Source organism: Brassica rapa, chromosome A03 (assembly GCF_000309985.2).
Source record: "Brassica rapa cultivar Chiifu-401-42 chromosome A03, CAAS_Brap_v3.01, whole genome shotgun sequence".
Taxonomy (NCBI): Eukaryota; Viridiplantae; Streptophyta; class Magnoliopsida; order Brassicales; family Brassicaceae; genus Brassica; species Brassica rapa.
Window position 1 is genome coordinate 36,237,390 of NC_024797.2, and position 15,357 is coordinate 36,252,746.

Consider the following 15,357-nt stretch of genomic DNA (forward strand, 5'->3'; position numbering starts at 1 on the left):
TCAGACAACATTATGATTGCTCAAGAAATGTTTCATGCATTGAGAACCAAGCCAAGTGGACGCAGTAAAAGGATGGCCATTAAGACGGACATGAGCAAAGCGTATGATAGAATGGAGTGGTCGTTTATTGAAGCTGTCATGCGTAAAATGGGCTTCTCAGAGATTTGGATATCCTGGATAATGAGATGCATTACGTCGGTAAAATACAAGGTGCTTATAAATGGCCAGCCAAGAGGAAATATTGTGCCTGGTAGGGGCCTAAGACAAGGAGATCCTTTGTCTCCTTTCATTTTTATTCTATGCACGGAAGCGCTCGCTAGCCTTCTCAATCATGCAGAGAATCAAGGGAAGATAACGGGGATGCGTGTCACACGTGCGTGCCCCTCGGTATCCCACCTTCTCTTTGCTGATGATAGCCTTTTCTTTTGTAAGGCGGAGCCCCGTGAATGTGAAGAAGTAATGAAAGTAGTTAGGATATATGGTAAAGCATCTGGCCAGTGAACTTTGATAAATCGTCCTTACTCTTTGGTAAGCGAGTTAATGCAACTACCAGACAAGAGGTCAAAGATGCACTGGGAATACAAAATGAAGGAGGGATGGGAACCTACTTGGGTATTCCAGAAGACATAAGCGGCTCCAAGTGCAAATTGTTTGCTTTCCTTAAGGATAAGTTAATGCACAGGGTAAATGGATGGACGGGTAGGTGGCTTTCAAAAGGAGGAAAGGAAGTATTGATAAAATCGATTTTGTTAGCTCTCCCGACTTATGTAATGTCTACTTTCCTGCTCCCTTTGGAGATATGTGAAAACTTAGCTAGTGCCATTGCACGCTTCTGGTGGAGCTCGAATCCCCCAAAGAGAGGAATACACTGGGCGAAATGGGAAAAGGTGTGTGCACCAAGAGAGGAAGGTGGGATTGGGTTTCGTATGATCCATGAGTTTAATCTGGCATTGTTGGCAAAACAATTATGGAGGTTGGTTCAGTTCCCAGATTCATTGGTTGCCCGGGTCTTGAGGGGAAGATACTACAGATTAAGTTCTCCGGTGAGAGTAAACTCTACCAATAACCCATCGTATGTGTGGAATAGCATCTCTGCTGCAAGGAAGTTGCTACTACTGGGAATCAGACTGAAGATTCACTCAGGATATGGTGTTAAGGTGTGGGAGGATCCGTGGATCCCAACGATCCCATCAAGACCGGCGGCTCCTGTTGCGCCTGTTATGCACCCCAACATGAGAGTTAGCGATCTCATTAATCAGACATCGAAGGAATGGGATGTTCGGCTTTTGGAGAGCTATGTCAACATGGACGATATACAGCTTATAAGGAGTTTAGCCATAAGCTCATCTCATCGCCGCGACTCCTTCTGCTGGAGCTACACAAGAAACGGACAATACACAGTTAAATCTGGATATTGGGTGGCGCGGAACTTATTAAAGGTGGAGGAGGAACAGGAGGTTTTGGAGCCAAGTATCACCAATCTTCAAGCTTTTGCTTGGAAGCTGAAGGCGCCTACGAAGATACGTCATCTTATATGGCAGTTGTTGACTGGGCACGTGGCAGTAACAATGAATTTAGCAAGACGCAATATGAGATGTGATAATTACTGCCCGAGGTGTGGAGAGTTAGAAGAATCTGTAACTCATGCCATCTTTGAATGCCCGCCAGCGCTACAAGTCTGGAGCCTATCAGCAACCCCAACAGGCCCAGAGGTATTTCCAGTATCAAGCATCTACACGAACATGGATTATCTATTTTGGAGGAAAAACTCTATTATTGAGCCGGAACAAGACAGGGATCCTTATCCCTGGATAATTTGGTATATATGGAAGGCTAGGAATGAAAAACTATTCAGGGGGATAGATAGAGATCCTTTGGAGTTAGTTCGATATGCAGAGAGTGAATGTCGAGCCTGGTTTGAGGCGAATGAAGTGATACAACCAGTGCCACAAGGAAACAATATGGTGATCCCCCAAGTCTTAAGCTTGGGCAACATATGCCTGTTAGATGGATCTTGGACAGCATCGGCAAACTTTAGTGGATGTGGATGGGTGTGGATGGACAGTAGGGGGAAGGCTCAGCTTATGGGGTTAAAAAATATTACTCGACGTGAATCAGCCTTGCACTCGGAAGTTGAAGCACTACAGTGGGCAATGGAGAATATGCTTCAGCACTCAACATGTCAAAGCTTTGGGACGGATTGTAAGGACCTGATTGCTATGCTAGAGGAACCTCATGCTTGGCCAAGCTTTGCGACAGAATTGGAGAAGATCGAGACGCTACGGATATGCTTCCCGGAGTTCAGCATTACTCATGTCCCACGAACGCAAAATCAATTTTCAGATTTTTTAGCTAAGACTGCTAGATCTTTCCATAGGGAGTTACTTTTCATTGGTTGTTCTATTCCGGTCTGGTTACCCAGACCACCTCAAGCCTGAGTAATAGAATGGCCGTTTGACGTCAAAAAAAAAAAAAAAAAATCTAAGTATAAGTTAATATTTTTAGAACCAATCCGAAACCGAAACTATTTGGAATTCAACCGAAATTTTAGACATGTAACTAAACTTGAACCGAATCCGATCCAAACTGTTAAAATATCTAAATGGGGTTGAAATTCATGAATTGAAATAGGAATGAATCCTAACTGAAACCCAATTGGCCACTAACCCTATTTAATCCAATAAAATCTTATTGTAAAGTCATCTGATTAAATTGATTATTTAAAAGTTATAAACGGAGGAGTAGTTAGTAGGTAGTTTTGTTGTCAAAGAAAAAAGAAAAACAATTGGACTATTTGAAAACCAAATTGGATCTGGGAGAAAGAGAGCGATCTGGACGAAGAAGCTAACGGTGGGTACGCATTAGCTGCAACGCCGCCATGTTCTCGGATGACGAAAAAAGACACGTTTCTCCTCACTTTGATAAATCTGTACGCCTTCTTCCTCTTGAATTCGATTCTTTCAAAGTCAAACTTGAAATTGAGCTGATTGATTTACGAAAACGATAGAAGATATCAATGGCGAGGAGGAGAGTCACAGTGATTGGATTATCGTTCCTGCTTTTAGCTGGTACGACGATGGCAGCGAGATCTGATAAGGAAACGAGAGAGCGCTTCTACGGCAACGTTGTGAACTCCACGGCTCCGGGAAACGGCGAAGGGAGTATCGCAAAAATGTTCGATCGAGTTCTCGAGAAAGAGTTCTCCGAAAACGATCAGCCTGAAGGTATGAGAAGAAATAGACTAAAATGTTGTTAACTTCTTCACTTACATTCAAGTTTCCTTTTTTTTTTGCTTTAGGATCGGATGGAGGAGCCAGCTTTAACAGCAGTGTTGCTGATCAACAAGTAGCTTTTTCAACTCTTGTTTATTCTTGTGTTTATTCTTGTGTTTATTCTTGTGTCTTTCCAGGCTGAAATAGAGACTGTAGCCAAAGTTACGCATGAGAAGGGCAAACGAAATGATACTCAAGAAAACAAGTAGGGTGCAACCAATGATATAATATTCTTTGATTTAATTGGCCGGCCAATGGTGTTGGGGGATTCATTGTTTTTTTTTCTTTGTTTGCCCATCCAGTGGTACGAGACCATTCCAACTTCAAGATGTGTTTTCCCTGGAAAATGAAGATTCTGATGATATGACTCTTATTGACAAAAAGGTTCTTTCGAATAATACTAAGCATGCTTTTTTTCAGTTTCAGCTAATTCTCTTCTTCTGGTGTTTCGCAGAACAATGTTTTTGTAATGTCCAACAAAAAATCTAAGTATCCGATTCTTCAAGTAGACCTGAGGTTGTTTTGATTTCGTATGTATTTGGAATTCACTGTTTCAGGCTTTTGATGGTTTTTTTTTAATTGCAGATTGATATCGGATCTAGTGGTGATTATTGTTTTTGCTGCCATTGGTGGCATTGTCTTCTCGTGTCTTGGACAACCGGTATGCAGCCTTAGGAACTATTATGAAAGACATCTGGTCTTGGCTTCATATTGTGGTTAATAATCTGATGTTTTCTTGCTCTATGGCTACGTGTCTTATTAGGTCATTGTTGGATATCTTCTGGCGGGGTCAATCATTGGGCCAGGAGGACTGAAATTCATCAGTGAAATGGTTCAGGTATTTATAAATATTGAGTAATTCTTTCTCTGGAAGAAAGATTGTTCCGGTTTTCATGTTTCTTCTTCTGATGCTATGGCAGGTTGAAACTGTGGCCCAGTTTGGTGTTGTATTCCTCCTTTTTGCTTTGGGCTTGGAGTTCTCAATGACTAAGGTAGGCATCCGCTGGCTGTTTGACTGTAACGAAAACGAAAATGAATATTCATGTGAACTTTACAATCTCAGTTTGATAATTCGTTGTTCTTGTGTTGATGCTGCAGCTGAAAGTTGTTGGCCCAGTTGCTGTCCTTGGAGGACTTTTCCAAATCGTATTACTGATGTTTCTGTGTGGTGTGACTGCATTGGTATGTGCAAATCAATCATGTATATTGGTAATTTGGAATGACTATTGTAAATTGATCTGTCTGTTATTTGCAGTTATGTGGAGCAAGGTTGTCAGAGGGTATTTTTGTTGGTGCTTTTCTATCTATGTCATCAACTGCAGTGGTATCTATTTTCTTCTCGAGCTTTATACAAAAGCTAATCTTTTCCTATCTCATTTCTAAGTTGCCGTTTTGACGCACATGTCAATTTGATCAGGTGGTAAAGTTTTTGGTGGAACGGAACAGTACAAGTTCTCTTCATGGTCAAGTCACGATAGGGATACTTATCTTTCAGGTTTTGACTCGTGACATTCTATATTTTGTTCCCTTCTGCTATTCTCTTACTAATTCTTGAATCTTTTCAGGACTGTGTGGTTGGTTTATTATTCGCACTGCTTCCAGTTTTGGGTGGTAACAGTGGTTTACTACAAGGAATTATATCAATGGGAAAGCTGTAAGTGGTTTCGTAGCAAGAAGTTTGCCTATGAAATATCATATAATCTGACCGGAAACATTTTCTCTGTCTAATTTTAGGCTCCTGATATTGTCAATATATCTCACTGTTGCATCTCTACTAACGTGGTCATTTGTGCCTCGCTTTCTGAAGCTAATGATTAAGTTATCATCTCAAGTAAGTTTTAGTGATTCAATTTCTTTTGAGTGGCATCCGAGTTCTATGCCAATGTTTTTCATTATATAATGCAGACAAATGAACTTTACCAATTAGCTGCTGTGGCGTTCTGCTTACTATCTGCATGGGTAAGTCTATAATCCATCATTCTTTTTATTTGGTTAGCTTTTCTGATCCATGGGAAAACAATGGTGATTATTATAGACACGGAGTATAATTAGCATATCTAACTCAAATCTTTGGTTCCTTGCAAAACTTCTTCAGTGCAGTGATAAGCTGGGTCTTAGTCTTGAGTTGGGATCATTTGTGGCTGGTGTTATGCTGTCCACAACTGAGTTTGCTCAACATACACTAGAGCAGGTAGGTACTGATAATAAAGTTTTTAAGTAAATATATGCTCTGTGAGTACTTGGTATGCAGACTCTCAAGTACTTGGTGATTGATTGTAGGTGGAACCGATCCGTAATTTGTTTGCCGCTCTCTTCCTTTCAAGTATCGGTATGCTCATAAACGTGCACTTTCTATGGAACCACGTGGATATCCTTCTGGCATCTGTGATTCTAGTCATAGTTGTTAAGACAGCAATTGCAGCAATAGTGGTTAAGGCTTTTCGGTACAACATGAAGATATCCTTCCATGTAAGTTTTGACCTCTTCTGCTATGAGTTTCTTCATCCACAAATCACGTAATTGCTTTTTTTTTTTGTCAATTAATGTAACAGGTGGGGGTACTTCTTGCTCAGATTGGCGAGTTTGCCTTTGTTCTTCTAAGCCGAGCATCAAACCTACACGTTATCGAGGTGAAACCTTCTTTTGATCCTTGTAATTTGAGTACTATTTTGCTTGTTACTAACATTTTTGACTTTGGGTTATAATGTAGGGGAAAATGTATCTCCTCCTATTGGGAACAACAGCTCTGAGTCTCGTAAGTTATACCTCAAACAAGCCTTTTAAATGATAAAACACCTGTAAATGCTGTAACTGTTACAGGTGACGACTCCATTGTTGTTCAAGTTGATACCGAGTGCAATGAACCTGGGTGTCATCCTTCGATGGTTTCCTTCTGAGAATAGCTCCCCGAACGAGGTCCTTCTCTTCTCTTCTCTTGTCTCACCTCTTTTGTTTTAGTTATAGTTCTGACTTATGAGAGAGTGTTGTTTTTAGAGTATGCAGGAGAAAGCATCGATGATAGAAGTACATAACAGAACCAACTGACATCTCTTTTGTACATATAGTCTGAAGATTACAAGACAGATTTTTGATCCGACGAAACTGGACCAGCCCGCCAATTTACAGTTGACCAGATCAGTCTTTACCAAGACCTGCCTTTATTTTCCTTAAATTATTGTGTGGTAAATCGTATATAATTAGTATACACTAGCTATAGCCATCCGTGTAGTCCAAGCGGCTTAGCTTATTATTTGGTGTAACGATATTAATCCACGTCTCTTATTGTAATGAATCTCATAAGTCAAAACCACCACAGGTATTTGACGTTTTGTTTACTACATAGATCTTTTGGTTTTATTTTTAAAACATTTTCGCGCAGAAGAGTCTTTTTGTTGAGAGAAGGATTTCTTGTTTTCTGGTGCTTCACCATAGTCACGATATTGCTAGTGAAACTCATGATCTAAGTGCTGTTGACGAATCACCTGAGCCAAATTTTCTGTTATTGTGGAAGCAGATTGTTACATTCCTTGCAGAATTGGCACATTCTATGTTTCAGTTCTCAGCATAGTATTTAGGTGGTTCAATTGATCTTGAGAAACTCCCATTGAGCACACTGAGTAGAGATTACTTGAATCAGAAGTATCAGCGTTGCTCATTGAGTATCCTTCACATGAAGAAGACATTCATTTAGCAGCGCGACATTGAGCAGAGAAGTCTTGTAAAGTAGTCTTAAAAGAAAATCTAGACGGGCCTGAGTACACGTGGTGCAAAACATCATCAAATTAAGATGTTATACATGATGGATAACTGCAATCACTTTCTCATTTCAATAGTTTTCTGTTAGTTCTGCAAATAATATTTTCTTTAAAATTTCAAATCACAGTTGGCGAAAGTGACTAAAACAGTCTAATATGAAAAAATCAGGTTGGTGTGTTTACTTCTCCAAATATAAAGCCAATAAAATTAAGTCTTGGTTACAATTTTATAACCCTCGGGAGAGTCTACGAATAGTGGCCGACCACCTCTAGCAACCGCATGAGGTATTCTTCGTCTTCTCCGTGTATTTACAGATTTTGTATCAGCCAAAAACGGCATGACGTCCCTTTCTTTATCTTCCCAGTTTGTATGTTGTTAAAACAGAACCGAACCGATCTCTCTGTTTCTATACTATGTTCTTTCTTTTCTCTGTTTCTGTAAACTGTAAAAGTAAAAGATAGAAAGGTAAACACGGGTTTGGCTTCTGCAATGTTTTTTCTTGGAGAAATATTATTTTCGGTCAACGAGAGGGATATAATTTTCTGGCTAATAGGTTTCCTAAGGTGAGATTTTTGATCTAATCGGTTATGCAAAGTGTCAAACTTCTTTGACACTTTACAAAATCTGAAAGAAAAAAAATTGTCAATAGCTGAAAATTCGATTTTTAAATTCGATATTTCAATTTTAAAAATAATGTTCGTACCATATGTCAAAATTTGGAAACTAATCTTTGAGTTTATAGTCTCATATCAAGTCACTGTTATTGATTTATTTATATAATGTTTGAAACTTTTAAATCTCTCCAAGATCCGATATCAGTCTTTAGATATTCTGATTTAAAGAAAAACATTTCATATCAAATGTCTAAATCTGAGAATCTAATCTTTGAATGTATAGTCTAAACCCTCATGATTTTGCAGGTGAAGAGAATTTTTGAAGGTTTGTTATAGTTTTAAGAAGATGGCGACACTAGCAGATATTGGAGTAGCAGCTGCGATTAACATTATAACTGCTTTGATATTGCTTTTGCTATTTGCAATCTTGAGGATCCAACCATTCAATGATAGGGTTTATTTCCCCAAGTGGTACTTGAAAGGTCTTAGAAGCAGCCCTCTTGTGAACCCTGGTGCTTTCGTGAGCAAAATTGTGAACTTGGATTTTCGTTCTTACATTCGGTTCTTGAACTGGATGCCCGCTGCGCTAAAGATGCCAGAGTCTGAACTTATTGATCATGCTGGTTTTGATTCTGCTGTCTACTTGAGGATTTACTTGATTGGGTAATCAACATATACTTACATGAATGGTTGATTTTATTTCATTTCTTTAATTTCATATATTTAAAATCATCAAACCTAACCAATTATGATCATTTAAAAAAAAAAAAATCTTCATCAGAACTATACCGATTTTTACTATTCATTATGTAGTTTTTTTTTCTAAAGACCCCAAAGAAACTTGTTTCCATGTGTATTAACCAAAAAATCATACATCTGTATTATTTAGACGGTAGAATCTGCTAAAGACATTAAGTAATAGTAAACTTGATAATTTATATTTTGTTTATTAATAATAATTAACTAATCAAAAATAATTATTTATATATAAATACATATTTATTTTATTTTAAAATACAGTATTTTCAACAAAAAACTTACGCCTACAACCAACATAACAACATCAAAAATTTCTGCAAAAAATCTATAACAATAAATTTATAGCTACAACCAATTCACCTACATTACATTTTCTTCTTACATATGCACTCCAACTAATCATCCACAATGTGTCTTAAGAATTACAAGTTTGTTGAGCTTTGTTTTCTGAAACTGAAATGAACTGACTAGTGACTACAAGCAAAGAAATCCTAGATAGTGTGGCATCAGTCGTCCCCAAATCTCCTCTCGTTTCTGAGCTTTGTTTCTAATGTTTTCTACTATTTTTCAGACTTAAGATTTTTGTCCCAGTCGCATTACTTTCATGGTCGATTCTGGTTCCCATCAACTGGACAAGCAACGGCTTGCAGCTAGCAAAACTTCATGATGTAAAATCAAGCAATATCGATAAGCTTTCGATATCAAATGTCGAGCGTGGATCAGACAGGTTCGTTAGAGAAAGAAAATGTGTAGTTTGCTACGTTTTATTACCCTTGCGGTTAAAGTATGTTGGTTTTGGTAAAGGTTTTGGGCTCATCTGATGATGGAGTACGCATTTACATTCTGGACTTGCTATGTTCTATTGAAGGAATATGAGAACATAGCTTCAATGCGGTTAGCATTTCTCCAATCCGAGGAGCGACGTGCGGATGAATTCACGGTATATATGTTTCTTTTCATTTGTAAAGTGGATCTTCACAATATATATACAAGAAAATTTATGTTTTAGTATTGGCTGCATTATGACAGGTTCTGGTTAGGAATATACCACCGGACTCACACGAGTTAGTTAGTGACAACGTGGAGCAATTCTTTATGGTTAACCACCCGGACCATTATCTTATGAATCAGGTTAGCTTATTTTCCTAAAGGAATTAATCTTTAATTTGGTCTATATTGCTACTTTCTTGGTTATGGTAAGCCCCTTTTTATTATATATTAGGTGGTATACGATGCAAATAAATTGGCTGGACTAGTAGCAGAGAAGAAGAAAATGCAGAACTGGTTTGATTATTACCATTTGAAGTATACAAGAGACAAGGAACAAAGGCCAAGGGTAAAGGTAAAATATTTGGAGAAACCGGAAAGCACAGGTATAGGTAAAATACCATTTGTCTAAATCTTTTTCATTGCAGTTAGGCTTTCTCGGGCTATGGGGAAAGAAAGTAGATGCAATGGATCATTTCACAGCTGAGATCGATAAACTAAACGACCAAGTAAGTATTTTTTTTTCTTTTTATAGAGGTTCCTCATTCGGTTCTTGGTTTTCATATTTTCAGTAACTTTGATTTTTTCCCGCAGATATTGGAAGAAAGGAAGAGAGTGAAGAAAGATGAGAAAGGTATGATGCCAGCAGCTTTTGTCTTGTTTAAAACGCGTTGGGGAGCTGCAGTTTGCGCGCAGACTCAACAGACAAAGAATCCAACCGCGTGGTTAACCGAATGGGCTCCCGAGGCAAGAGAAGTGTATTGGCCAAACCTTGCCATCCCTTACGTGTCTTTCACGGTAAGGAGACTTGTAATGCACGTTGCCTTCTTCTTCCTCACTTTCTTCTTCATCATCCCAATCGCATTTGTACAATCCCTCGCAAGTATCGAAGGTATCAAAAAATCTGCTCCATTCCTAAATCCCCTCGTCGAAAAGTAAGTACATTCCTCAATATTTCTTGCTTAGCATTTGGAAATGAGAATTATGCGTAACTAATGTTCGATCAATCTTGTGTGTGTATGCAGGAAGTTTATTAAATCGGTGATCCAAGGTTTTCTTCCGGGTATCTTCTTGAAGCTCTTTTTGTTATTTCTGCCAACGATTTTAATGATCATGTCGAAATTCGAAGGGTTTGTTTCGATCTCATCGTTAGAGAGAAGAGCGGCTTTCAGATATTATCTATTCAACCTTGTGAATGTTTTCCTCGGTAGCATAATCACCGGATCTGCATTTGAACAGCTAAATTCTTTCCTAAAACAATCTGCGGATCAGTAAAGCTCTAAATCTATATATCTCTCTCTCTCTCTCTCTCTCTCTCTCTCTCTCTCTCTCTCTCTCTCTCTCTCTCTCTCTCTCTCTCTCTCTCTCTCTCTCTCTCTCTCTCTAGTATCAACCACAGTTTTACTCTCTTAAAAACCTTGTTTCTTATCTTTTCATGTTCTTGTTTTTAGGATTCCAAGGACGGTTGGAGTAGCGATTCCGATAAAAGCAACATTCTTTATAACATATATAATGGTTGACGGTTGGGCAGGTGTGGCAGGAGAGATTCTTAGGCTTAAAGCATTTATCATTTTTCATTTGAAGAACTTGTTCTTGGTGAAAACCGAAAAAGATAGAGAAGAAGCAATGGATCCAGGACAGATTGATTTCTATGTAAACGAGCCTCGGATTCAACTCTACTTCCTCCTCGGCCTTGTCTACGCTCCTGTCACACCTGTTCTACTTCCTTTCATCATCTTCTTCTTTGGGTTTGCTTACCTCATCTTCCGTCATCAGGTAAAAAAAGAAAACAAACTCTTTTTCTGTTAAGTACTCGGACAATTTCATCTAGTTACTTTAGTTGTGATTTCTGGTTTTAGAAAAATGACAAGTAATGTTTTTTTTTTCTTGTCTTTTTAACTTCTGAATACTGCGAATCCGCACTAGACTAACTAATGTGAATTGAAATCCATAAAAATTATTGGTTTTTTTAGTTACCTAAAGAGCAATTGTTTCAAATAATTTTTTTTTAAGTCTTTGTCACAAAAATAATCTTCAAGAAAGAAAATGACTAAAATAGTCATTTTTTATTTTGAAATTTTCAATATTTATTTTTTATTTTTAAAAATTTGAAACTCTATCCCTTAAGCCCTACCACTAAACTCTAAATTCTAAGTCTATATGAGTTAACCCTAGGGTAAAAACACATTTGTATCCTTTAATAAAATTTATTTTGTTTATTTTTTCATTGAGTGTTATTTTTGTGATAAAAACTTAAAAAGGGTTATCTTAGAGAATTTCTCTAAAATAATGATTCATTCACTTTTTGAATTAGGATTGAAAAGTAATTTCAAAATTGTTGGAGATGGTCGATTTGAACCAATATATATTTTGTATTCTAGTTATTAGCTAAACCGGTTTCTTACAGATCATAAATGTGTATAATCAAAAGTATGAGAGCGCGGCTGCGTATTGGCCAGACGTACATGGACGTATAGTATCGGCATTGATAATTTCACAATTACTTTTGATTGGTTTAATGAGCACAAAAGGAAAAGCTCAGTCCACGCCTTTCCTCGTCGTTCTACCGATTCTCACCTTCTGTTTTCACCGGTTTTGCAAAGACCGCTACGAATCAGTATTTGTCATCAACCCTTTGCAGGTTAGTATGATAACTCCCACATCATTTCAGTTCACTTTTCTTATATCACCAAGATAAAAGATAGCATACCCATTATGTCAACCGACAGTAGATTTGATTAGCTTGATTCTGCTTCGGTTTGGTATGTGTTATTGAATCTTGTTCGCACCTGTTTACAGGAAGCTATGATTAAGGATTCAATGGAACGAGCAAGAGAACCGAACTTGAATCTGAAAAGGTTTCTTAAAAACGCATATATTCATCCAGTTTTTAAAGACAAAGAGTACGAAGATGACCTGCATGAGGAATTAATCGAGGATTCGGACGACGAAAATTGTGTAGTTGTACCGACCAAACATCAGTCTCAATTATTACACCAAAAAAAAACATCTCTCAAAGAAACACTGTGATGAGCAGCAATGCGAATAATGTCCCGTCACAACCAGTATCTTCTAATCGACTTGACTCAGGTACAGTAGCGGAGCCACCTTCACATAACCAGAGCCTTGATGTATGAGTAAATCACAACGAGTAAATCACAACCCATGTTATATTCAGTATAGAAGAAAAAAACCAATGCGTAGAAATCTTTTTTTTTGTTTGTATTGTTGTGGACGGTTTTGTATGTTTGTCATTGTTTTGTTTGCCTTTGTTGTCATTACCAATACATGATTGTATAAAACAAATTTGACCAATTTTTTGAAAAAAATCTCTTCCCATGATTGGTAATTTGTCATTTATTTTTTGGTTTAAACATTTTGAGTTTAGAAGTTTTTTTTTTTAAATTTGGATATGTGAACAGAAGTTGATATCTTATTTTGGAATATCACATATAAAAGATGTTAGGAAAAATTGTTTTTTTAGACCAAAAAAATGGTAACTATGTCCCATTAGACTACTCATATACTTTATGTCCCGTTAGGCTAATTATTTTAAAAATATCAATAATTCTTTTATTTTCAATTATAAATTCAAAATTAAAATTATAGAATAATTTTGAAATATTAAAACAGAATGAATAATTAAAATAATTAAAATAAAAGAAAAACCTAAACGTGTAGATTTCCAAAGATTTTCTTGGGCTTTTTGCAAAAATTAACATACAACCCAAAGTCAAACACAAAACTAACTCTTTTTTTTGGAAATTAGTTATGCCCTATTCACCCCACAAGTTCATATAATTAACGAAAATGCCATCAATTTTTGTTTCTTTTCGAAAATGACAATTTTACTCTCTCACCCTCATCATCTTCAAGTAATTACAAGATTGTCATTGTCATCAATACCCTAACCACCATGAACAACCAATTTGAAGCTCTTAATGCTCCCAAAATCGATTTACCCTTCTTCTTTCTCCATTCTTATGAACTAAACACAACATCTCTCTCACTTTCTCTCCACATTAAGCTAAAAAAATCCAAGATTTTGATTCTACATTTTTTATGGTTCATAGAGTCAAAGAAGCTAACGATTTTGGGTGGGTCACTTTCGTTTAAGATTTTGTGTTCTTGTAGAAGCCTTATGTGTGCTAAGAAAGTTATCTCACCAATTTAAAGTATGAAATCAAGTTTATTTTCCAGATCTGTTCGTCTCTGGCTGTAGACGACTTACCTAGAAGTCATCTGGTCAACGCAGATGTTATTTTTGCAATTGACTTTGAAATATGTTTTCTGAGACGACTGAAAGTTATGTCATCTGATTTTGTTTGGTTACAAAAAAATCTCCAAAGAACCTAGACGACTTAAATTTCAGTGGTCATAGGTTAGTTTTGCATTTGACTGGATTATTTCAGAAGTTTGACTTTTCCGGACGACTTACATTTCAGTCGTCTGGTGAAAATTGAAATATCAATATTTTATTAACACTAAACGACTTACAATTAAGTCGTTATAGGTTAGTTTTGCAATTGAAAAAAAGACTTCAATATTTAATTATACCCAAAATTCAGTCATCCGCCCGACGACTTACATGATTTAATTATAGGTTAGTTTTGTAAGTCGTCCATGATTTTATTCCGAGATTCTGGTCAAACCTCGTAAATCCTGACGAACGACTGAATTGTAAGTCGTCTATATATAATTAAATATTGAAGTTTTTTTCAATTGCAAAACTAACCTATGACGACTTAATTGTAAGTCGTCTAGTTTTAAAAAATATTGATATTTTAATTTTTACGAGACGACTGAAATGTAAGTCGTCCAGAAAAGTCAAACTTCTGAAATAATCTAGTCAAATGCAAAACTAACCTATGACGACTGAAATGTAAGTCGTCTAGCTTTTTTGGAGTTTTTTTTTAACCAAACAAAAGTGGACGACATATTTTTCAGTCGTCTCAAATAACAGATTTCAAAGTCAATTACAAAAATAACCTCTGCGTTGACCAGACGACTTATATTTTAGTCGTCTGGAATACTTAGATTGAAGTCGTCTGCGTCGACCTAAATGGACAACTTCTCTGGAAGTCTACTAGATGACTTCCGTGGATGTCGTCTGCGTCAATTTTCTCTAAAACTATAAAGACTTTTTAACATTTTCTTGTTAATTCATGTTCCTTAATGAATATTTGGGCTACTGAATGAAATTTATAACTTAATTGATGATATTTATGAGGTTACCAACATTCACATTAATTAAAGTTTCTAACTGATCCGAGAAGACTTCCATGGAAGTCTTCTCCGCTAGTTTTAAAGTCTTCTACGCTAGTTTTTGAAAAACTTGTATTTTTAAGAGTGATAAGTAACTTCAAGATATGTAAAACACATATTTACAAAATATGTTCTCTCCCTTAGTTTTACTAAATTTGACTAAGTTTTTCAAATAAAAAATATGATATGCCTTGACTTGTTACTATTGTTTGTTTCCATCTCTTAAGTATTATTGTTATATAGACACTAATGATGATTATTGTTACGAGTTGGAAGAAGGGTTAAAATGCTTCTTAAAATGTTGTATCAATATGAAGCTACCAACATTCTTGTTTATTAAGATGAGAAAAAGGCCATTGGAGTTTATTATTGCATATGAGAGATCCAAAGATAAGAAAAAGGCTACTGAAATCTATTATTTCATTGATTTTTAAATGTGTAAACATATTGTTAGCACATGTATTACATCTTGGGAAACATTATTACTGATTTTACAAAAAAAATCACAACTAAAAGAGTAGACATGCAATTCACAAAACAGACCACAAACAAAACTATTATAGATCATTCTGCATTCAAATGACTTAAAAACAGAGAAAATGAGTGGAAGATTAGATAAATCTACTTTTTTAGAACACACAAAAATACATATCTAAAATTAATAGATCTACCTTTAAATTAGTGGAAGATGAGTACCATCTGAT

General features: G+C 36.4%; 2 protein-coding genes across 5 annotated transcripts; both read left to right on the forward strand.

The window, feature by feature from the left end:
• Positions 1-357: 357 nt before the first annotated feature.
• Positions 358-6,629, forward strand: LOC103848175 (K(+) efflux antiporter 5). Of its 4 annotated transcripts, none has more exons than XM_009125136.3 (21): positions 2,703-2,929; positions 3,008-3,224; positions 3,299-3,345; positions 3,410-3,477; positions 3,575-3,656; positions 3,727-3,788; positions 3,858-3,933; positions 4,036-4,110; positions 4,193-4,264; positions 4,371-4,454; positions 4,528-4,596; positions 4,690-4,767; positions 4,838-4,926; positions 5,007-5,103; positions 5,178-5,231; positions 5,368-5,463; positions 5,553-5,741; positions 5,825-5,902; positions 5,983-6,027; positions 6,093-6,188; positions 6,267-6,629. In XM_009125136.3, exons 1-21 carry the CDS (start codon positions 2,879-2,881, stop codon positions 6,315-6,317), a joined length of 1,776 nt encoding a protein of 591 aa, XP_009123384.1. In that variant the 5' UTR covers positions 2,703-2,878; the 3' UTR covers positions 6,318-6,629. The 4 variants fall into 4 exon arrangements, 3 of the variants coding, with proteins under 3 accessions (XP_009123384.1, XP_009123386.1, XP_009123385.1); XM_009125138.3 differs by having other exon boundaries at positions 6,276-6,629; XM_009125137.3 differs by having other exon boundaries at positions 2,739-2,929; positions 3,011-3,224.
• A 261-nt stretch (positions 6,630-6,890) lies between these two features.
• LOC103848173 (CSC1-like protein At1g62320) lies at positions 6,891-13,849 on the forward strand. The gene is made up of 11 exons (XM_033287652.1): positions 6,891-8,305; positions 8,973-9,128; positions 9,206-9,341; positions 9,431-9,532; positions 9,624-9,743; positions 9,817-9,897; positions 9,983-10,323; positions 10,414-10,659; positions 10,840-11,164; positions 11,796-12,029; positions 12,188-13,849. Exons 1-11 carry the CDS (start codon positions 7,989-7,991, stop codon positions 12,416-12,418), a joined length of 2,289 nt encoding a protein of 762 aa, XP_033143543.1. The 5' UTR covers positions 6,891-7,988; the 3' UTR covers positions 12,419-13,849.
• The last annotated feature ends 1,508 nt before the right edge of the window (positions 13,850-15,357 follow it).